We start from the raw sequence: 25065 nt of genomic DNA on the forward strand, positions 1-25065 counted from the left end.
CAGAGATGAAGAAGGGGTTTGATAACTGGCAGTATGTATGTGTATGTATGTATATATAAATGTATATGTGCATATGTAGGTATATATGTATAAAAAATGGCTAGAGGAACTATACAGGGTAACATACAGTTTTGGCAAATATTAATAAGGTATTATTAAAAAATGTATTGTTAACTAAGTAAAATGTTTTCAATATAAGTCTAGTAATGTATGAATTAGTAAATAAAATATAGTATGTTTTGATGAGTAAATAGGGGTGGGATTAAATAAGTGTATGCTTCTTTCCACTCCTTTTCAAATATGTAAATGAACAAAAAGAGAAGCAATTTAGTTTGACTTTTTTGTTTGTTCTTTGTTATTATTATTATAATTTCTTTTTATACATATATTATTTGAATGGCTTAAGGCTATATTATGTACTTGATGTTTGTTTGTTATGTTGCATATTTGAAAAATAATGATTCACTCACTGTAAATAACGTTAGAGTTGTAGAAAGCGGGGTCATCAGGGTTGACTCTGGAGGGGTCCAAGCTGTATTTCTGAATGTTCTCTCTGAGGTACCAACTCCTGTTCTCATCAAACACGGCAAACATCAGGCTGTGCTCTGCATCCGGGCCCACCTGCGACAAGGCGTTCAGTCACGAGACAGATTCAGGATATGTGTACTACGTCTGTCATATTTCAATTCAATAGTATATATTAGTATTATTATTTTCTTTATTTTGTACTATTATTATTTATAAAAAGATTCTCTCTGTCTTGTCTCTAAGCTGTCTCCCTTTCGCTGTAGTATCCCCACCATGTTGTCATTGTGAAAGTCCATGTACTGTGTTTGTCTATGTACTGTAATGCAATGTCTGTAAAGTGCTTTGAGATACTTTATGTAAGGCGCTATATAAAATAAATTTATTATTATTATTATTATTATTATTCATTTGAAACCAAAGCAAAGTGAGCTAAAGCCAAGATGACGTGCTCTCTCTCTCTCTCTCTCTCTCTCTCTCTCTCTCTCTCCTTGTGCATCAACCCAAGGATGTGGAAGGACATGAAAGAGCTGCTACAGTACGGGTCAATATTACTGTACTGTTGCTTATTATCTTGTATCAGACATCTATCCACATGCAGATAGCACTGCTGTCAGAGGAATGCATGAGAATACATCTCATCTCCAAAAGGTAGTCGTTCCGGTAATTAAAAAAGGAGTCTTACTCCTCAGTTGACCCTTGTGTAATACTGAAATCAGAGAGTAGGTTTTGTATAGGATTCATCGGTCATTGGGTCAAACTTTGAAAAACGACTCAACAAATAGAGGGCCATGTAAACTTGCAGTTCAATCTAAAAAACACCCCAAAAATGTACGTTTATGATTTTTTTTGTCCTGACAGCAGCAATACTGGGTGGTGACTGTCTATTAACCCTTTCACTGCCACACGACAGAAGGTTAACCCCTTACTATCACACAACTGACGGACCGGCTGTCGTGTGGCAGTGAAAGGGTTAACCTTCTGTGAATTGTCGCAGTGAAAGGGTTAACCGTTTTGGTAGTGCGGCGGTGAAAGGGTTAAAGAAGGAGTTCTATAGTCACCAGTCGTCCCCTGGTGTCGATGGCTTCATGTTTGCAGATGAGCAACATTCCAACTAGCCCCGACGCCAGGTCCCTCTCTGGGTTGGCAGTGCTCTGGTATAAGCGCGTTAGACACTGGGGGTCTTCCTCCAGGGGCCCGTCCTCTGCAGTCAGCTTCCAGATGTAGCCATATGTCCCGTTGGGGGGTACCCCCATGGTGCGCAGGTCATTCTCTGCCGCTGGTTGTGTACATGAAACAGTGAACACAATTACTCTCTCTAATAATAGATGCTTACCCAGTTTCTCTATTCGAAAGCAAGAGTAGATATCTTAATGGCCAGTGAGAGAATTTCAAATGTCAATAATTGACAAGAATAGATATTTTATGTTTAATAATAATTTGACATCATATCATATAGAAGCGTATTTAATTTGAGTTAATTTACCGTTAGAGGACTTTTTCAGTGGATATATCTTGGTAAGGCCGTTGGGGTAGATATTGAAAGGCCGACTGGCCATGTTCCTGAAAATGATCTGGAAACACAATTCCAAGTATTCCATTAAAAGCACTAGCAGGGCACCCAAGTGGCGAACCATGTAACACGCTGCGTCGCGAAGCGGCCGACCCGGGTTCGATTCCCGGACCCGGCGTCATTTGCCGAATGTCTTCCCCCCGCTCTGTCTCCCGATCTTCCTCTCTCTCTCTCTCTACCGGACTGCCCGGTAGTAAAAACAATAAAAACCTACGAAAAACATAATAATAAAAAAAAAAGCACTAGCACAATTGTAACTGAGGGGTACAATTCCCTGACTGTATTGAATAAGTATGGTATCATTAAACCACTACTGAGTTATGTACATTACTACTGGCCATACAGTACACATGTATATGAGATGAACACCCCCACAATAACACGGCTCAACAAGAAAGTACTGTTTATAATAATATTTATTAGAAGAGCACCAAGATTATCTTACATTTATTCAGATTGAGAGTTGCGCTTGTAAGGCGAAGAATGTGCATGAATAGGTCAAGAGCGTAAGTCCATGAGCATATTACGAAGGGGATAATTAATACCACCTGTAGCATAAGAATTATATATGGTACACTAGTAGGTCAGCTGGAGATACTAAGGGGGTTCCCTCCGGTTGTAAGCCAGCAGGGGAGAGGATTTGTCGGTAGCAAAAGTCTGGATCAACGAGGAATAAGGAGACTCCAGGTACAGGAGACAGTGCAATAATCCCTTGATCCGTAGACAAAGCAACAGCTATTCTCCGGTGTGCAGTGCCGCATGGAGGAAAGCTAGCCAGCCTCAGAGTCCTAGAGGCGGGCTCGACGGTGCTCCTCACAGGGTAAATCCCACACGGTAGTGGGGGTAGACGATTCTCTGCTCCAACATCCACAGGACCAAAGCATTATAATCCAGCCGAAAAGGGCTCTGTAGTCGCCGGTGTAGGTTATCCAGTGTACATATCCACACGGTTCTCGTCTAGGGCTCCTCGGATGACGGCACAAGGTTAGGCCGCCCAGCCTGGATAAGCACACTAGCTCGGTACGATGAAACGTTGGTAATGCTGGTCACTGTAGAACGGTAGCCGCACGATACACTATACATAATAGACTATTACTTAATAATAGAATAGGTCGAACTCGACGATACAGCGTTAAACTCTGACACTTCAGCTATCAATTCGCACGCGGTCTCAAGGCTCTATTTCGGGGCAAAACGGGCCCACTTCACAGCACGTTGTATCGTGGTGTGAGGCTTCAACTTATTGGTTAACACTACTGCTGTATCCACCTGCAACGTATTTATACGTAAGGTGAACAATCTAGTACCAGCCTTATTTCTGTCTCATATTACTGCGCAGAACCGGGCATGTCCAGGCATGTCTTAGCGGTGACTTTGAACTAGACATTGGGGGTATGGCCGTGGCGCCTAGGGGATCGCTGTCCAATAGGAGAACGAATATTATGGTCTGGCCTGTACTAGGTAAAGGGATATTCCGTGTATATGTACAAAGAATATACAAGGGATATCAGACGATATACAAATACTATACAATATATCTCAAGTAATAAATATATATATTCGGTTTAATCTGACCCTTTGTAACAACAATTATTTAACTTATCAAACTACCATTTGTATAGATTTCCTAAAATCTTTGCACATGGCTCTGTCTAGCTGGATTCCTCTTATTTATGTATACAAATGTAATTTCTACACATTGAGTTGTGTCCACTCACATGGAATTGATCGTTGCCTTCTCCTTTCAGAAGTGGGCCGAACAGTGTCCTGGTAGTGGTTTTCTTCTGGGTAAAGGATTTGTCTGTATATTCCACATACACCACCTTCTTATACTGGTAGCCCGACAGCTGGGACGGGGCAGGGAAGTACTCAGATGACAGCTCACTGAAGGAACATAGACAGCAAAGACAAAATGATGAAGGTTATCCCAACTTCAACCCTGCAGGGCACCAGCCTACACGAGTCCACTGGTACTGACTGACTGACTGACTGACTGACTGACTGACTGACTGACTGACTGACTGACTGACTGACTGACTGACTGACTGAGGTTGTAACATTGAAAACTGTGTAGCTTCAACACACCACATGGGTCCAGCTATAGTAGAGGACCTTGTTTACTTCCAAGGACTACACAGATATGTCTCCAGAAAATGAGGTTTTCCACCAGACAACCTCTCTCTCCCTCCCACCTCGTCCTCCCTCCCCCTACCTGTCATACCTGTCTGTGGGGTCGAGGTGAGGAGTGTAGTTCCAGGTGACCTCCTCAGCGGCGATATAATGCACCCAGGTTTTAGACTTGCGTCCCCTGATGGCCCTGGCCCCCGGCCGCACATTTGCAGCAGGGTTAAAGGTCAATGTGTTGAACATGTCTTCTCCATTATAGTCATAATTGTAGTCGTCGTGGTGGGCGTTGCGCTGGTCAGGAGGATCTGGACAGTCCTCCACCGTGAACAGGGCACTCATGCCGGCTGGGGAGTTATATAGTATATTCATGATTAAAATCATAATCCCAATCATAGTCATAATCAGTGGAAAGAAATTAAACAAAGGCTATGATGTAATTATGTAAGTATAATCATAAAACATACATAAAATGCAAAAGGTTCCTTCATTCCTTTTCAAACATGACAATATAAACATTCTAAATGTTTCTAAACTTGTTTTCTCAAGTTTACTTCCTGTTGCAGTGTTTGCTGATACAACAGCTGACAGGAAATACACTCAAGCTGTCCCTGTAGCAACGGTCTATACGACAAGCCGTGCATGTCTTGCGGTCCAGGTGCGTCAGTGGGGTTTACCGTGCCGGTGGGCGTGTATCTGGCAGCTGACAGTGAAGCGGCCCAGAGCGGTTGGTTTCATCTCGGCTGTGATGAAGGTCATAGGGGTCATGTCGACGGTGAACTTACGGTGAGACATTACCTGGAAAAGCCAAAACAGAGAGGTTATGTAGTGATTATAAGAGCAGGGTGTGCTGTGTTGTTCCTGACAAGAGAGAGATTATCATGGCTGACTGTGTCATGTCTACACAAAAGTCTATTCGAGGCAGTTTGGAACAGTTTTCTTTTTTGGATCACATAGATCTATACGCCTGTAGATTTCAGATGTATATTTGGGTATATTTTGAGTTCATTTAGCTGTTGCTGTAGGGACCTGTATTACCTGAAGGGTGTGATCCTGGAACTGAATGGTGTGGATTTCTGGAGCTGTGCCCATTCCAATCATATGCCAAAAAACATGGTCACGACCCCGACACAAGGTCAGACCTACACACGCACGCACACAGACACGCACGCACGCAGATACACAGAGAGAGAGCAAGAGAGAGAGAGAAAGTTAGAAAGAGATAGAGAAAGAGATAGAGAGTTAGAAACCAGCTACAAGATATAGAGGAATCCATAAAAACAAACAACTTCTGGGAAAACTGGAACAAACTAAACAAAGAACACCACGAGGAGCTACCCATCCAAAATGGAGATGTATGGGTAAACCACTTCTCCAATCTCTTTAGCCCAATACAAAATAATGAACAGCAAAAACACATACAAGATAAACTACAACGCCTAGAGTCAACCATAAAAGATTACCAGAACCCGCTAGACTCCCCAATTACACTACAACAACTACAGGACAAAATAAAATCACTTAAAACCAAGAAGGCCTGCAGAGCGGATGGTATCCTAAATGAAATTATCATATTCACAGACTCCAAATTCCAATTGGCTATACTAAAACTCCTTAACATTGTCCTTAGCTCTGGGATCTTCCCCAATATTTGGAACCAAGGACTCATAACACTGCTCCACAAAAAGGGAGACAAATCTGACCCAAACAATTACCGTGGGAACCTTGGAAAAATCCTCTGTATGATCATTAACCACAGACTCATACATTTTCTCACAAATAACAATACCTTGAGCAAATCACAGATTGGCTTCCTACCAAATCACCGTACAACAGACCACATTCTCACCCTCAGCACCCTAATGGACAACCAAATAAATAAAAATAAAAGCAAAGTATACTCCTGTTTCGTTGACTTCCAAAAAGCATTTGACTCAATTTGGCACGAGGGTCTGCTGTACAAGCTGTTAGATAGTGGCATTGGAGGGAAAACCTACAACCTCATAAATTCAATGTACACCAACAACACATGTGAGGATTGAAGAAAAACACACAGACTTCTTTCCTCAACGCCGTGGGGTTAGACAGGGGTGCAGTTTGAGTCCAACCCTCTTCAACATATACATAAATGAACTGGCAAAAACATTGGAACAAACTGCAGCACCTGGCATCCCCCTAGCAAACACAGAAGTCAAATGCCTACTGTTTGCAGATGACCTGGTGCTGCTGTCCCCAACAAAAGAAGGGCTACAACAGCACCTTGACCTTCTACACAAATTCTCCCAGACATGGGCACTGACAGTAAACCTAAACAAAACTAAAATTATGATATTCCAAAAAAAGCCTAGCCTACAACAACAAAAACACAAATTCCTCCTAGACACAATTTCCCTAGAACACACAAAAAACTACACCTATCTCGGCCTAAACATCAGTGCTACAGGGAACTTCAACCAAGCTGTGAACGACCTGAGAAACAAAGCAAGAAGGGCTTTTTATGCCATAAAAAGGAACATCAAGTTAGACATTCCAATCAAAATCTGGCTCAAAATATTAGACTCCGTCATAGAACCGATTTCCCTATATGGTTGTAAAGTCTGGGGCCCACTTGCAAACCAAGACTTCACCAAATGGGACAAACACCCAATTGAGACTCTGCATGCAGAATTGTGCAAATCCATTCTCCGCACCCAACGGAAAACACCAAATAATGCATGCAGAGCAGAACTAAAGATACCCACTAATCATCAAAATTCAAAAAAGAGCATTTAAATTCTACAATCACCTAAAAGAAAGTGACCCAGACACACTCCACAACATAGCCCTCACCCTTGAGAGACCCTTGAGAGATGCCCACTCAGCCAGATGGTTCTGGGACTCTGCTCACAAACACAAGCAGAGCCACCAGACAGAAACCACACTGGACTAAATCAAATTATAAGAAAACAAAAAGAAAACTATCTGACACATTGGAAAGAATCAACCCAAAACCAGAGCAAATTGAAATGCTATTTGGCCCTAAACAGAGAGTACACAGTGGCAGAATACCTGAGCACTGTGACTGACCCAAAACTAAGAAGATCCTTGACTAGGTACAGACTCAGCGAGCACAGCCTAGCCATTGAGAAAGGCCACCATAGGCAGACCTGGCTCCCAAGAGAAGACAGACTATGCACCCACTGCACACAAGATGAGGTGGAAACCGAGCTCCACTTCTTAACAACCTGCCCACTATACCAAGACATCAGAGACATATACTTCCCACAAATTGCAAACACCCAAAGAGACTTTGAAAACATGGACAATAACTCAAAACTCCCATACCTACTGGGATAAATACAAGAATGTGCAAACACAGCAGCAAGATTTGTGAGCTGCTGTGACAAGAAAAGGACATCCAACGGAATACAACCACCATAAAGACTGTACAAGAAATTCCTTCCGTAATGTACTGATTTCTTTTGATTTCTCTGTTCTGTTTGGCTTTGGCAATGTAAACGTATGTTTCCCATGTCAATAAAGCCCATGAGTGAGACGGAGACTATGCATGCAGCCATTACACAACTACACTTGTTACACAACCACGCCTGTTACACAACTACACTTGTTACACAACCATATTTGTTACACTACCACAGTTACACTACCACACTGTTACACAGCCATCAGACCTGCAGGGCCAATAGAGCGGTTCAGTACCAGGTAAGGTGGAGTTGATGTATCCGTTTATGGTGTGGTACTGCTTTCTGCTGGTGCTCTTCTTAAACCTCTCTCTGCTCCTCCTCTCTCCTACTGCCCCATACCAGCCCTTGCTCTCGTCAAACACTGCGAACAGCAGGACAAACTCTGGCCTTCTCCTCTGGCCGTCCGCTGTGAAGGCACCTAAGAGAAAGAAAAGGACATTAAGAGAGGGGTGTACAGAGGTACAGTACAGGGGATGCACACACACGCACGTGCACACACACACACACACACACACACACACACACACACACACACACACACACACACACACACACACACACACACACACACACACACACACACACACACACACACACACACACACACACACACACACACACACACACACACACACACACACACACACACACACACACACACACACACACACACACACACACACACACACACACACACACACACACACACACACACACACACACACACACACACACACACACACACACACACACACACACACACACACACACACACACACACACACACACACACACACACACACACACACACACACACACACACACACACACACACACACACACACACACACACACACACACACACACACACACACACACACACACACACACACACACACACACACACACACACACACACACACACACACACACACACACACACACACACACACACACACACACCATCATTATAGTACAAATTATTTATACAATGGCCGGTACCACGGTAGAACTGAAATTACCAAACCATACTTTTTCGAAAAGGGTACACCTCAGTTTTCTGGTTATTCGGTGATGGTAAACAAAGGTATTGGTATAAATATGACAAAAGTTCAGAAACCCCCACATATTATTGCTCCTTTGGATTGTGCAAAGGACCGTGATAACACCTGACATATAACAAGGCACCTCCATCTATACTTCTGCACACATGCTTATCTGCGTGTTCATGAGTGGCACACGTCCTATCTGCAACAGCACAAGGTTGCATGACCAGATAATAGTGTAGTGGTTAAGACCTCCACCTCTAGGACCACATGTTGGCCTGGGATCCAATCCCTCTCCTGTGTTTCTCTTTCTCTGTCTCATTCTGGGATCTAATCTCTCTCCTGTGTGTCTCCTTCTCTATCTCCTTTTGGGATCTAATACTGTATCTCTCCCCCTCTGGTAAAGAAACAAAAGCACTGCTTAAAAGAACAACAACAAACAACACTAACTTGACTTGCAGATGAGCAGCGCTCCGATCAGTCCTGAGTTGGTGTCTCGAACACTGTCCACCTGGGAGGAGTAGGAGTAGGTCAGACACTCCGGGTCGCTGGTGGTGGGGCCGTCCTTGGGGTTAATGTCCCACACGTACTCATAGTATCCCCCTGGGGACACCGCGTCATCCTCCTTCTCCTGGCCGGCTGTGGAGTCGTCATAGCCCACCCCTGGCAAAAGAGCATGGGGAAGGGAAACGATGATGCAGGTGGTCACATTTTATATTCTATTTTATATGTACACATATTTGTGGTGGTACCTCACCCCCAAACCATCCCCTCCACTCCCACCCTCGCACACACCACTAACCTGTTTTGGAGACCCTGTAGATTTGGTCTCTTAAAGCTTGTTTATTTAGTTGTTATTCATGTACACACTTATACACACACGTACAGTACAGTAATAATAATAATAATTCATTTATTTTGTATAGCGCTTTTCAAAGACCCAAAGTCTCTGACAATAGGCAAAAAAGAAACAAAGAAAACAAAGAAACATAGAACCACAGGGAAACGTAGAACAAACAAGAATACACAGGAACATAAAACCACGAGTAACGGATAACAAATACGGGAGTGAGTAGGGGAGACAGTCGGGAAGAGAGTAAGGGAAAACCAAGGGGGGGGGGGGGGCAAAAGAGGAGAGAACGTAGGGCAGGGGAAAATGGTGGTGGGTTGGAGGAGGGTGGTTATGGGTAAGGAAGGTTGAATGCTAGGGCGAACAGGTAGGTTTTGAGTCTGGATTTGAAGGTGGAGAGTGAGGGAGAGTCTCTGATGGTCTGAGGGAGGGAGTTCCAGAGTCGGGGTGCAGCTCGTGAGAATACCCGGTCACCAAAACTTTTGAGTACAGTACATGTGCCATGCCACGGATGGATTGACACGGATGGACTCACGGATGGACTGACGGACGCACGCACACACACACATTCCTGTGTGCACGCGCGTGTCATGCACATCCGTGCGTGTGCGTGCACGCGCTTCTGCTCACAAAACTTTGGCTGCACTGCATGCAACCCCGTCCCATGAGGAACGCATCACTGCCCCTATCACCTGGGCCTGTGTGTGTGTGTGTGTGTGTGTGTGTGTGTGTGTGTGTGTGTGTGTGTGTGTGTGTGTGTGTTTGTGTGTGTGTGTGTGTGTGTCTGTGTGTATGAGCCAGTGTGTAATCCTTACAAACTTGCATGATTCTCTGTTTGACAGCAACTCTACACTTGGCCTAACTGTTGCCAGCTGCGGATTACAGTGATAATTGAACCAGAAGTCGTCTGGCTTCTCAACTCACTACTTTAAGCTACTGAAACCATAAGAGGTAAGAGTTTACCTTTTGGTCTGACAAAGCATGGGAAGACTTCAGCAATCCACGTGGGTTGACAGATTCAACATGTGTTTGTGATTACCACAAAGCAGCAGTCGGCCAAAATCGCTACTGGGACAGTGAGCTGAGCTATAGTGAGCTCTGGTGACTCAACTAATAGTGCCCAACAGAGTTCACATTAAAAAGTGAGAACGAGTCGAAAGGAATGAGTCAAAATGTGATTCAAAAGGAAACGGTTAGCTTTGGATTATGAGTCTTCACCATGACAAGTCTTTTTCTGGTCTGTATCTTAATCTTTCCTGTGACAAAATGGCATCCAATGTAATAAAAAAAAGTCAACCAACGAACTCGATTCTTGTACCGGATCTCCTCACTGGTAAACAAGAATAGAATACCCTGAAGACTCTAGCAGGAGCACTCATTCAAGGGTACTACGACTATGCTTGCACCTCATGGTACCAAAGCACCTCAAAGGCGCTAAAAACAAAATTACAAACATCTCAAAACAAACTGGTCAGACTACTGCTTGACCTTACTCCTAGAACCCACCTCACCCCTGCCCACTTTGACAACCTAGGATGGCTTAGAGTAGACAACAGAGTACAGCAACTTGCAATGGGCCTGGTCTACAAGATACACTACACGACCAAGGTACCCATGTACATGTCAAAATACTTCCCAAAGGTCAGTGAATACCATGATCACAACACCAGAGGGAGCTCCACAAATCATGTTAAACCCAGATTCGGCTCAAACAAGGGACTAAACACGTTTCGCAATTATGCCACATCAATGTGGAACGCCCTACCCAAAGCTGTAAAGGAATGTGAATCACTACCCACTTTCAAAAACACTCTCAAAAAACACCTAAGGGAGACTGCAACTCGAAACTGGCCCCTGTAAATGTCCGAACACAACCCCCTCCAATGTACAGTAAATTACCAAGTATGGTCTTGTCAATAATCCAATGTACAGTTTTGTTTGTACAGTTGTACAGTGTCGCCCACCCACCCCTCCTACCCAACCAATCAACAAAGAAATTACTAACATGAGCTCATTATCCAAATCCTTCTTGTTTAGAGTATTTTGGATATGTTTACCTTCGGATTGTTTCCAATAGGTGATTCCCACAGGGCTGATGGTGTACGATTGGGAAGCAAGGTTCTTAAAGTGGACCACCACCCTCTCACCAGCCTGGGCGTGAATCACGGGGCCCTGGATACCTGCAACACACAACACTCAACACTCACCTGGGCCCGTGTGTGTGTGTATGAGCCAGTGTGTAATCCTTACAAACTACAAATTACACAAAACAATTAATCATCACTGACACGAAGCTTCACATACGATTAATAATCTTACACACAATTCTCAGGACTCTTGACCATTTTTCTTTTTTGTCTGTGTGCGTAAACGTGTGGTGTGTGCCTATGAAATTACACAAAGTGATGAATAATGACTGAAACAGTGTATTATAACTTATATCAAAACTTGATTATATTATATTATTATATATTATATTGCAAGGCACTACATAGGTGTGAGACTACAGTATACAAATAGAAATAAACTACATAAATGTGACTAATACACCTTCATACTTGACATACTGTACATCAACACAAAGATGAATCTCTTTATCATACATGTCTATAATTTAAACGTTAATATAACATAATATAATAATATAACATGTCTATATAAAAAAAAAAAAAAAAATTGCCTCATTTTATAAGCTTTAGAAATCAAACTAGTGGCTTTACCCCGTTTCGAGATGGCCACTCCAACTTCTCACTTTCACCAGACCATACAGTAATATTTCATATACTAATCTTAATTATAATACTATTAAGTATAATGTCCAGTAGTAGACCTACCTGCCCAAGCAGGCCTAGGTTTGGGGTCAGTGTAGGTGGAATCAGTGTATTCTCTATAAACAGCCTTGATATATTTTTGGGGAACATCTTTGGACCACCTCCTGAAAAGGAAACGAATTGGTGAAGACAATTTAAGTCAATCTGATGAAATAGTATAGTATAGTAATGATAGCATAACTAGAGATGACCAGGGTATAGGCCTAGCTTACTATAAACCTAAACCCAGTACGCAGGGTCAAATAATAACAGACTGAATAGCCCAAAACTTCAAAAGTTCACCTTTGATCGGACGTTGCGTCACCAATGTCCAAGTGGATATAGTCCCATCCGATCTCCACGGCGGCGATATAGAACTCCCTGATGTTCGGTGAAACCTGCTGCGCCTCGCCAAGTGCGCAGAAGAGCGGTAATAGTAACAGAAAGAGCGCACCCATCGCACAGTGCGCACCTGTCGGTATCATAGCCAACGCCACTATGAAACATCGCCTTCTACTCTTCCAGTTAGGACAACATATTTAAAGGGCGAGCGTCGCACTTCAGTGTGGGAGGGGGCGGGGGGTGTGGAGACACTATAGTGTTGTTTGTGTAGTGCAGATGAAACGACATGGTGCCGCCCCCAATATATTTATTTATATATTCCTGAACAACAGCAAGCCTCTCCTATAGTTTCTATTTTTTCGGTCCGTCTGGTCAGTCGTCCATCCCCGAAATAAAAACATAATGTCATGGTAGCCTAATTATATTTGCCACGGTGATACTGGTATGACAATTAAAGCATCACAACAAAATATCATAAAATATCAGATGAAAAAAAAGGTTTTTATTTAGATGCTTTGACAATACGTTTCACACACGTTTAATATTGAGAGAGAGAGAGAGAGAGAGAGAGAGAGAGAGAGAGAGAGAGAGAGAGAGAGAGAGAGAGAGAGAGAGAGGGAATTCTGCAAGGATATTAGGTATTTTGGTCAGAACCTCTTGTGTCACACCAACATCAGTGTTTTCAGAAAGGTACAGTATGAGTGAGCATAGGGTAAGTGTAACTGAGGGGTACAATTCCCTGACTGTATTACTAGATATGATACTTACTACCACTACCTTTGTACTTTATATTCGGCCACCCAGTACTCGGCATAAATATATTATGATAAACACTCTCACGTAGATGAAACGATCCAACACAAATGTACCAAGTCGAAAGTCTGCGTTTAATAATAATTAATACATAGCAAAAGGTATGTAGAGCAATCACTTAATTACATTTATGATGGGAATTAGTATGCACTTTTATGGCAAGAGTATTCGTCGGTATATCAATAGAGAATGTCCAATCTCTGGTGGCGCAGGCGGTAAATATACAACCTGGAATATTTAAGGAATAATAGCAATGATACTTTAATGATTATAGAACTGGATACACTAGGGGGGAATTCCGGTCGCTTGTAAGACAACTGGAGAAGGGGGGGGGGGGTAGAGTCTGGCTGTATCCGTCTGGCCGAGGGTATCCTGGGAGAACCCACGGTTGTGCGGCTCGGTGCCTCAGCGATCCTCGATCCACAGATGAAAGCAGTTGGACTCTCTGTGGGCCGGCTTCCTTCGGTCCACGATGGAGAGACGTGAAGCGAACTCGTCGTGTAGAGCGTCTCCTCACCTGTCGTCCTCTCCGGGGGGGGGGGGTTTCCAACACACGGCAGTGTTGGTCTTTATCCATAGAATAATCACTGTATACAAAGCATAATCCGTGCCTGGGAAGGCGGGCTGTCGTCGGTAGAATAATCCGGTATGCAGGTCCACTCGCTCGTCGGCTCTGGGGCTCCTCGGGTGCAGCCTCACATGGGGTCGGCCACCCTGGATAAGCAGCCAGTTCTCTGCCCGAAACGATGGGGTACTGACTACGATAGTATTCTCACCGCACGAAGCACTACATATGAATAGACTATTATTAGCTTAATAGACTACGTCCAACTCGACGATATAGTGCCAAATATGACTATTCAAATATTAATATACACGATGTCTCAATACCGATGGTAGGCCGAACTTGGCCTTACTCCCACACGTGGCGTCGCGGGGAGGCTTTACGTCTGTCACTCTATTGGAGGGTAAGAAACTGGACTAAAAAGGAAGTCCTACTTTAGTAGCGCAGTATATATACGCACTATGAACAAATAGTACCGTTAGTGGTGCGGTAGCCAGATTCCTACGCGGAACTAGGACTTGTTCGTACATGTTGAGCGGTACGTTTGAACTGGGTCTGGGGGGTATGGCAGCCTGGCACCAAGGTCTCGACCAATAGTAGAATGGAGACTATTATGGGATGTTCAGTAGGCTAGAATGGATATTCAATGCATATTGTACAAGGAATATACAAGGGATATCAGGGAATATTAGAGAATATACAAATATAATTAAATATATATATATAAATAAATATATATATTCGGTTTAATCTGGCCCTTCACAACAGCCACCCCCTGATTGGTCCCAGACCTAATCAGTTAAGCAGAGACAGATTAATCGCGTTGTCTATTTACACATAAGGGTTTGCTGTAGGGGTCAGTCAACTTCACAAAGTCATAGGGTTATAGGGTCATGGTCATCATCGATTGTGTCTGGGAGTCGGGGCAGTTCTATGAGCCTCGCCACGGGACGGGTGTAAGTGCGACCCTGGACAAGCACTTCAGCTGCTCGGACCTTGCCGTCGGCACCGGTGATCACTTTGCTTACGCGGCCGGCCGGCCACATAGCTCTGGGCAGTGATTGATCAATAATCATGACGACCGTTCCTTCTGTCAAATTGTCTCTCTCCTTTACCCACTTCTGGCGGGTCTGTAGAGACGGTAGGTAGTGCAGTAGGAATGTCCTTTGTTGTGCACTCTCTATGGTAGTGCAATCATCTATGTTGGGGTCTGCGGAGATAACAGTGCTCAATCCACAGAACACAGGCTTCTTATTCTCAGCCTCCTCCTGACTGGCTTCCCTCGGGATAGGCGTGGGCCACTCTCCTTCCGGGAGCTTTAGGAATGCTGGGCCGTCACTGTAGACATTGCGACGGGTGAGGTCATCTAGGGGCATTCCCCGGGTGATGACGTCAGCTGGGTTCTGTTTTGTATCAACGTAGCGCCACTCTGTTTCTCCGGTTAACTCTTCGGTTAAGTCTTGAATCTCGGTGACTCTGACTCCCACGAAGACTTTGTACTTGCATGAGTCCGATTTGATCCAGGCGAGTACTGTCGTGGAATCTGACCACAGGATTGTTCTAGACACCGGTATGGTGAGCTCACGTTGGATGAGCGTGGCTAGGTGCGCTCCGGCTAGGGCTGCGCAGAGCTCTAGACGTGGGATAGATTGTTGCTTGCGTGGGGCTATTCTCGAGCGGGCGAGGACAAATGCTGTGTAGATCTCTCCCCCCTCTTCTTGGGCCCGCAAGTAGGCTACTGATCCGTATGCGACCTCTGAGGCGTCACTGAAGACGTGTAAGTCCATTTTACATGTCTCTGGCCTCACCGTGGGTGGGAAGTAGCTTCGGCGCATATTAACGCCTGGGAGTGAGTGGAGCTCCATCTCCCACTCTCTCCAGGTGGATGCTGGGTCCTCTGCTACATGTTTCTGTAGTGCAAATGTAGCACAGCAGGGGCTGCACGTCGTTCCGAAGGGGAGGACTTCCCATTGGTAGATGGCTGGGTGCTCATCTCCTGGCTTCTCTCTCCATAGGAACCGTAACAGGGGCTTGTCCTCCTCTACTAATCTCACCTGCAGGAACATTCCTTTAATGTCCCCGCTGATGGCCACCTTTTCCTGGTGGAAGCGGAGTAGAACGCCGAGTAAGGAGGGGCCGAGTGTGGGGCCGGGCAGTAACTCTTTATTCAGATTTTGGGATCCGATCTGGTAGCTGCAGTTAAATACTATGCAGTCTTTACCGTTGTGATGGACCTTGTGGTGAGGCACGTACCACGATTCAGTGGTCTGGTCAGCCTCTTTAATGTCCATCTTTGTGACGTGTCCCGCTGTGATGAGCTTCTCAATCTCAGCGCGGTATACACTCTCTTGGGCGGGGTTCTTGGCTAAGCGCCGCTCCGTGTTCAGCAGGTACCGTTCTGTGGCGTCTGTCTTGGCGTGGAAAGTAGGCATTCCTTCTCGCCGCAGGAGTGGCGTGGCGTATCTCAACACGCCGTTGACCGGGACTCTCTTGGTCCCTGTCTCGAGGAGGTGAATGGCGTAAATGTCATCTTTAGAGCGAATGTCTTTCTTTCCGTTCTTAAAGGGCATTTGTTCCAAGGTCCATAACCGCTCTACGTGTTGCAGGAGTGCGGTTTCTCCCTCTGTGACTCGGGAGTGGAGACATCTAGTGGCTGTACTTCGGTTGAGAGATTTGGCGAGCGGGCCTTGGAGAGTCCATCCCAAACGGGTCTCGACTGCTGCAGGACAGCCTCGGGGTCCGGTATGAACCCGGTCTATCGGGACAATGAGGTCTGCATGGTCGGAGCCTATCAACAGGGTCGGCATAGCATTGTCTATGAGCGGGATCGGTAACTTGCGCAGATGTGCATATTTCTCCATCAGCTTGGCGACGGGGTATGTGTACCGCGACAGTCCTATTTCTTGGCTGGTGAAAGCGTCTGTAATCTGGTACCGTCGCTCAGGCTGGCCGCTTGCTGCGATAGAGAATGAGACATTCTCGCCCTTTATCGTCTTCAAATCTCGTCTTATTGTCCGAATTGTCATTTGGGTTTCGCTTCCCCGCAGCCCTAGCTGGGCCGCAGCGGAGGCGAGCAGAAGGGTCTTCTCTGACCCGTCATCGAGGACGGCGTAAGTGTCCAGGACTTTATTCTGGTAGCTTAGTGTCACACGCACTACTTTTAGGAGTACTCGGGCTCCACTGCTGCTGGCGGGATCGATGTACATGACGCTCGCTTTGCTGCTGGATGGTGCGGGTGAAGGGCGCCGTCTGTTACTGTCGTGAAGTATGTCCAGATGGGCTCCATCGCACTTGGTGCACCTTTTCTTTAAGCGGCATTCGGCTGCCATGTGTGAGCGCGCACAGCGAAAACAGCGCTTGTTGGACTTTATCCATTGACTTGCTTCCTCCGCGTTCAGCTTGGGGAAGGAGTCACATTGCGCTAGCCAGTGTTCTTTCTCACAGTAGGGGCACACTATCTTCCACTTCTCCGTTCTGGAGGGGGTACTGTGGCTCCTGCTGCTCGGTACTGACTCCGATTGGTGCATCACAGTCACCGATCTTCTTCCATCATTTAGTCGTCTGGTTCCTTCTCTGGAGCCAGGGGTGCTCCGTCCGAATGTATCTAGCCGTAGGCTGCTGACTTCTCTCGCCAGGAAGTCTGCTAGATCGAGGAGGTTCGGTTCGGGGCCATTCGGGTCTCGGTGGTCTCTCTGCCGCCTAAAACGCTCCTGTCGAGCGGGCGGCAGCTTCTCCAAGATCCTTTCCACATTTGAGTTGGCGTAAAGTTCATGCCTCCCCTTCTCTCTCTGCGCTCCCAACATCCCTACCAGGGACTGCACTCTGATGGACAGGTCGTCCAGTGCTCGATTGTCTATTGCTGGGGGTAAGCGGTCGATGTGTCGGATCTCCTGGATCACGTAATCCCATATGCGCCCATACCTCTGGTCCAATGCTACCAGCGCTGCTGTGTATGGGGTGGTGGAAGTCGCGTAGGCGAGCGCTATATTATGTGCGCGGGGTACCTTTAAGTGCTTCAGTAGGATGGCGTATTTATGGCGTTCATCCAATACATCCACCAACATGGTCTCCAGACACATGCGGAGTTCTGTATACTGGGCCCGGTTCTCTTGGGTGAAGTCGGGTACCATAGGCGTGCCAATGTATGACGCTGACTGTGGATACATCGGCGAGCGTTGGGGGAGAGGCCTCCTAGGCGAGTCTCCTCCCGCTCCTTGGTATGGGCTGGTACCGGCAGTGTACCATGGCCCGCTTGTCCAGGTGCTGTTCCTCGGTGCGGGTCGTGCGTCGTGCTCACCCGGGTATAGAGTTGGGGGTTTGTAGCGCAGCTCCGCGGGAGTATAGCCTGGGCTGTACCGGACCTCCTGGTCTGGTAGAGTACTGTGCTGTCGTCGGGCGTGGTTCTCCTCCTCTTCCTCTTCGTCTTCAGTTAGGTCATCCAGTGCTTGTAGTCTCTGGTTTAGCCTCTCCACAGGATATGCTGCTCCTTCCCGGTTGCTAGGTCTCGCTTGGACCGGTGGGGGGAGGTGGTCTGTGGGGGGTATAGACCTCGTCTGTTGGTCAAGTTCAGGGTTGTTTACTCGGCTAGGGGATGCCGCCCTGGAGGTGTGTCTAGACGAGTTCCTGGAGCCTCTGGCGGAGGGAGAGGGTGTTGTCCGTCTGATCAGCTGTTCTATTAGTTGCGCTTGCTGTCTGTCGCGCTCTGCGTCCCGTAGAGCACCAGCAGCTGCTCGCTGGCTGTCTGCTCGGTCTCGGGCCACATTCTCTTCCCTCTGAATGCGTCTTATTTCTAGACGTATATGCTCTTCTTCGCTCCGCTGCTGGATCTGCAGTCGGTCGCGTTCAGCAGCGGCGTTCAGGCTGATGAGGAAGGCCTGCTGTAGGGTCCTCTCTGCCTCGCTGGGAGAAGGCGGTTGTATAGGGGAGCCTTCCCTCGGGGTACTCCTTGCGGAGCCTTGGAGCTCTATCTCCACGGTGCTCTCCCCGTCTTCTTCCGTGCCGAGTTCTCTCTCGGTAGCGTTGTATTCCTCCCGGGACTCATCGGGGACTACTTCTTCAGTACTGGCGGGGTGTGAAGTCATGTCTGGTTCCCACTGGTCCCCACCGTGAACTTGGTCAGTTACATTAGAACCCGTAGGGGCCTCTATGGTCGGGGTAGTCTGGGCGTTGGGGTTAGACATACTTTTACTTTCTAGTTTTACCGCGTTTACTGTTAGTAGAAGACTAGGTTGTTGACTGACAGCGTAAGCCTCTAAGTACTGAGGGAGCCGTCGTTCGCGCTGCGGGCGTTGGTTAGGAGGATCGTTTCGTGGAGTGTTCATCATAGGCCATTTCAATATTAATAACACTATATTAATATTACACTAATTACCCTCCGGCTCGAAGGACCAATTGTAACTGAGGGGTACAATTCCCTGACTGTATTACTAGATATGATACTTACTACCACTACCTTTGTACTTTATATTCGGCCACCCAGTACTCGGCATAAATATATTATGATAAACACTCTCACGTAGATGAAACGATCCAACACAAATGTACCAAGTCGAAAGTCTGCGTTTAATAATAATTAATACATAGCAAAAGGTATGTAGAGCAATCACTTAATTACATTTATGATGGGAATTAGTATGCACTTTTATGGCAAGAGTATTCGTCGGTATATCAATAGAGAATGTCCAATCTCTGGTGGCGCAGGCGGTAAATATACAACCTGGAATATTTAAGGAATAATAGCAATGATACTTTAATGATTATAGAACTGGATACACTAGGGGGGAATTCCGGTCGCTTGTAAGACAACTGGAGAAGGGGGGGGGGTAGAGTCTGGCTGTATCCGTCTGGCCGAGGGTATCCTGGGAGAACCCACGGTTGTGCGGCTCGGTGCCTCAGCGATCCTCGATCCACAGATGAAAGCAGTTGGACTCTCTGTGGGCCGGCTTCCTTCGGTCCACGATGGAGAGACGTGAAGCGACCTCGTCGTGTAGAGCGTCTCCTCACCTGTCGTCCTCTCCGGGGGGGGGGGTTTCCAACACACGGCAGTGTTGGTCTTTATCCATAGAATAATCACTGTATACAAAGCATAATCCGTGCCTGGGAAGGCGGGCTGTCGTCGGTAGAATAATCCGGTATGCAGGTCCACTCGCTCGTCGGCTCTGGGGCTCCTCGGGTGCAGCCTCACATGGGGTCGGCCACCCTGGATAAGCAGCCAGTTCTCTGCCCGAAACGATGGGGTACTGACTACGATAGTATTCTCACCGCACGAAGCACTACATATGAATAGACTATTATTAGCTTAATAGACTACGTCCAACTCGACGATATAGTGCCAAATATGACTATTCAAATATTAATATACACGATGTCTCAATACCGATGGTAGGCCGAACTTGGCCTTACTCCCACACGTGGCGTCGCGGGGAGGCTTTACGTCTGTCACTCTATTGGAGGGTAAGAAACTGGACTAAAAAGGAAGTCCTACTTTAGTAGCGCAGTATATATACGCACTATGAACAAATAGTACCGTTAGTGGTGCGGTAGCCAGATTCCTACGCGGAACTAGGACTTGTTCGTACATGTTGAGCGGTACGTTTGAACTGGGTCTGGGGGGTATGGCAGCCTGGCACCAAGGTCTCGACCAATAGTAGAATGGAGACTATTATGGGATGTTCAGTAGGCTAGAATGGATATTCAATGCATATTGTACAAGGAATATACAAGGGATATCAGGGAATATTAGAGAATATACAAATATAATTAAATATATATATATAAATAAATATATATATTCGGTTTAATCTGGCCCTTCACAACAGTAAGAATGAACACAGCTGTTCTGCTCCCTTGTGGTCAGTAGGATCTATTGCAGGATATCCTTTTGTCCCCAAGGGCCCCTTGTCCAAGGAAATTGTAGGCCCCGCCCACATACTATAGCAGCTCCAAATACAAGTAAAGCTCCTTCTCCGTTATACCATTCATAACAAACATTAGTATTAAACGTAACATCTACAGGTACAATCTACAGATATACAAGGCTATTGTTATATCTACGGTGTATAACAACAGCTTATTTTGTGTTATTTTGTAGAATAATTACTTATTCTTGATGTTTTATGATTGTATCATTCTGTAATTAAATGAATACAAAATGTCCTACCATCTCAAGGCTGCCCTGGCAGGCTCTTTTGGGCCCCCGCCCCCCCTGTTGAGAACCACTGGTCAACAGGACAACTGAGTAGAGGGGGATAGTCGACGCGTGGCTAATTAGGTTTGTTTTTTAAATAAATTATTCAATTACAGCAGAAAGAAACATCTGAATGTTCCTTTTTCCATTTCAAACAAACGAAAATGATGCATTAATACAAAACACATACACCTACTATGAAAATGAGGGATGTATTTCATTCCTGCCATGGAGCAACACACCTCACTAGAATCTACCTCAACATTGTACTTGTGTAACGGTTGTGACAACGCTTCACGATACCATCCGTTACACTTGTAACTGCTGTCTGACAGCTGTGCACACTGCTCACACTCACTCACTCGCTGAACCACTGGAATGTCTTCGTTTATTAACCATAACGGTGCACTTGATAATGCGCCACATCCAATTCTAGTTCTCTTACATTTACATTTTGTCATTTAGCTGACGCTTTTATCCAAAGCGACTTACAAGTTCTGTACGACAAGTCAGCAGGAAGGGTACAACTCTTCAGCTGAGTAACAATGTTCATCAAACAGTGCTGAAACATGGGTGCTGCAGTATTGAGTGCATAGACATATGTTTTTTTTTATTTAAAAATGTTTCTTCATTTCAGATATTGATTGAAGAAGTGTGTTTTTAGTCGACAGTGAAAGATTGGTCGGGATTCGGCTCTTAGATTTGTGATAGTTTATTGATATTTCTGGAGACATGGCAAAGTCAGTACAATAATTGCAAAACATAGCAAAGGTGTCTGTAATAGAAAAAACAACAAGAAATAATTCACACACCCTCCCACCACCCCTTGCTTGTTACGGTCACAAAAGATAGCAAAATTAATAAATAAATAAATAAAATTAAGCATAAAGTGGAATGGGATTGATCAGAGTTGTATACAGCGATTCTAGCATGTATACTCAGCGCTAGACCAATAACTAATGCTGGTGGAACAAACACACACAGTGGGGCATCAGCTCAAGCTGGAACAGCAAAGGGGGAGGGGTTTACACATACAGTAACTTAATTTCATTGTACTGTACTTGTGCTGTATAATGACATACTTTCCATCTCCACAGTTCGTGTGTTACATGTACGCAGCACTACATTGGCTAGCTTACAATTGAGAGTACATTTATTTTGTATATCTAACAGAAAGGGTGACTAAATAAACATAGTATAAGCAACAACACAAGTTTGTATTGCTCTGGAAACAATTTGGAACAGCTCCTGAATGTAGTGGAGAAGGAACTGAGATCACAAAAAAGTGGTTTGACATAAATAAGTTGTCACTGAATTTAAACAAAACCATTGCAATATTATATAAAATGAAATATATCTTAAACAAGAACTCACTCCATTTGTTGTACTGTTCGCTCATAGTTCCATACATTTCCTACTGTGTGGAGGTATGGGGAAACACATGTAAAACAAACACTAACCAAATGTTCATAATGCAGAAGAAAGCCATAAGAATTGTGAATGAAGCAGATTACTATGAACCGACAAACGCACTCTTTATTAAATCAAATAACTTAAAATTGGAAGATCTAGTCGATCTTAGCACTGCAATAATAATGTACAAAGCACATAAGCACTCACTTACAAATTGCATTCAGGAGTTGTTCCAGACTAGAGAGAGCCAATATAGACTTAGGGGAACTTGTGTATTCAATATCGCAAAGGCATGGACTTAATATAAAGTCGATGTATATCTGTTAAAGGGGCAAAATTATAGCTTTGACAAAGAAGTAAAAATGTGTAGTTCGCTACATACTTTTAAGAAATTACTCAAATATAAGGTGATACATAAATATAAAACCTCATTATTATCCTATTTTTTCAAATAGTGAAAAAAATTATAAAAAAAAAATACATATAATAAAAAAAAGAAAAAACATAAATATATGTGTATACGTTTTGTACATAAAACTATGAAACGTTTGTAACCTTTGCTAAATGATTTACTGAATTATGTTTCTTTTTTTGTGTGTAAATAGTGTAACATAGCTGTGTTCAAATAGTGAAAAAAATAATTAAAAAAAAATACATATAATAAAAAAAAGAAAAAACATAAATATATGTGTATACGTTTTGTACATAAAACTATGAAACGTTTGTAACCTTTGCTAAATGATTTACTGAATTATGTTTCTTTTTTTGTGTGTAAATAGTGTAATTTAAAAAGGGTAGGCAATTATAAGCCTTGGCTTCAGCCTACACCTTTTCGGCCATTTTATTTTTTTCGTTTTTTTGGAAGTTCTACTACTATGCTTTGTAAGAAATAATGCAAAGTGTTTGGATTTCTCCAAGGCAGTGCATTATGCCTGTAATGTATGTTCTGCCCCTGCTAATAGACCAGCCATCTTGTTTGGCCAAATAGCGAACATTGTAAATACTTGTTAGCTACATTGCCTAGCTAAAACAATCTTGTTGTACCTAAGAGATTTGCTGGAATTTGTGCATAAAACACTAGATTTATCAACTTATAATACGCATTTCACATGGGTATTTCCTGATTATAACAAGATGACAGAGGACAATTTGGCCAATGGTGAACATTCAATACACCAAACATGTGACAGCACAATATTGATGTAAGAGCTTCACTGGGGGACATGTTTCTAATGCATAGGTATTTCACCTATAACACGAGGCTGACTCAGTGATTCAGAGCCAGTGAGTTGGCGTCTATGATCTGCTGCAGGATGCTGTCGACATCAGCCTCCTCCAGACTGATGTCAGCCAGATCCAGGTGGGGCAGGATGGCGGCGAGAAGCTTCACCACGTTGCTACGGATACAGCGCAGATTCTCCTGCACCATGCTGGGGTTGGGGCACAGAGAGGACAGAATGATGATGATGATGATGATGATGATGATGATGATGATGATGATGATAATAATAATGATAACTAGAGTTACATTTTCTGAAAAGATGTAAGTTTGATTGGAGAGTGCAAAGAATATGAATGTAAAAGTACAAATATAACTCTGTATAATAGCATGCACAATAATACTGTATATATATATTTATTCTTACCGTATACACTATATATCTATCCACCTGTCTGTACATACCTGCACATTATCCTTTTACATATCTGTAGATACTATATCTATATCTGTAACGTTACATATTCCTTACCTACTCTTACTAGTTATGTTGCTGGCCAGTATGACTACGACCATACTGTCTTTATACCTGTATCACTGCACATATTGGTATTACAACTCTGTACGGTACATACATCTGATTAGCACTACACCGAGTAGTACTAATTTATATATTTTATACCCAGTTTAACGACCTGTACATTGTATATTCCTATTGCACTTTACTGCTACATTTGCACTCTGGTTGGATGCCAAACTTCTTTTCATTATACTGTACTTGTGCTGTATAATGACAATAAATCTAATCTAATCTAAATAGGAATAGATATAACAGGTGGTCACACTTGGCACCTGACCTCTGATCAGCCTTGAACTGTGAGACCCTCTACTCCCCAGCCCCACGTGACCAGCTGAAAGTGAAATACCACGGTCTTAATCATTCCACCACCTACAACGGATCCAGTTCAGGTGGCCAAGTGGGAGTATTTAAGTTAGGAGTGAGTTTCACACCAAGGGGTCACTCTGCCCTACACATACACTGCTGTTTGCTTTGTAGGGCAGAGTAGCCCTCTACATGTGTATACCAGTATATCTGTACACCTCTACATATGTATACCAGTATATCTGTATACCT

At 44.5% G+C, this 25065-nt stretch overlaps 1 protein-coding gene across 1 annotated transcript in view; it reads right to left on the reverse strand.

The window, feature by feature from the left end:
- LOC311242962 (uncharacterized protein) overlaps window positions 1-25065 on the reverse strand; it is a gene marked incomplete at its 5' end in the record, with an annotated part of 95263 nt that overhangs the window by 26926 nt on the left and 43272 nt on the right. The window contains 11 exons of the mRNA XM_084332026.1: window positions 471-621; window positions 1587-1804; window positions 3834-3982; window positions 4320-4569; window positions 4900-5020; window positions 5261-5364; window positions 7922-8104; window positions 9183-9395; window positions 11640-11762; window positions 22281-22299; window positions 23994-24141. Coding sequence (XP_084188152.1) covers window positions 471-621; window positions 1587-1804; window positions 3834-3982; window positions 4320-4569; window positions 4900-5020; window positions 5261-5364; window positions 7922-8104; window positions 9183-9395; window positions 11640-11762; window positions 22281-22299; window positions 23994-24141 — 1679 coding nt within the window. The remainder of the gene's footprint in view (window positions 1-470; window positions 622-1586; window positions 1805-3833; window positions 3983-4319; window positions 4570-4899; window positions 5021-5260; window positions 5365-7921; window positions 8105-9182; window positions 9396-11639; window positions 11763-22280; window positions 22300-23993; window positions 24142-25065) is intronic.

Source organism: Notolepis coatsorum, assembly GCF_963971535.1.
Source record: "Notolepis coatsorum genome assembly, chromosome: 16".
In the NCBI taxonomy this organism is placed as follows: domain Eukaryota; kingdom Metazoa; phylum Chordata; class Actinopteri; order Aulopiformes; family Paralepididae; genus Notolepis; species Notolepis coatsorum.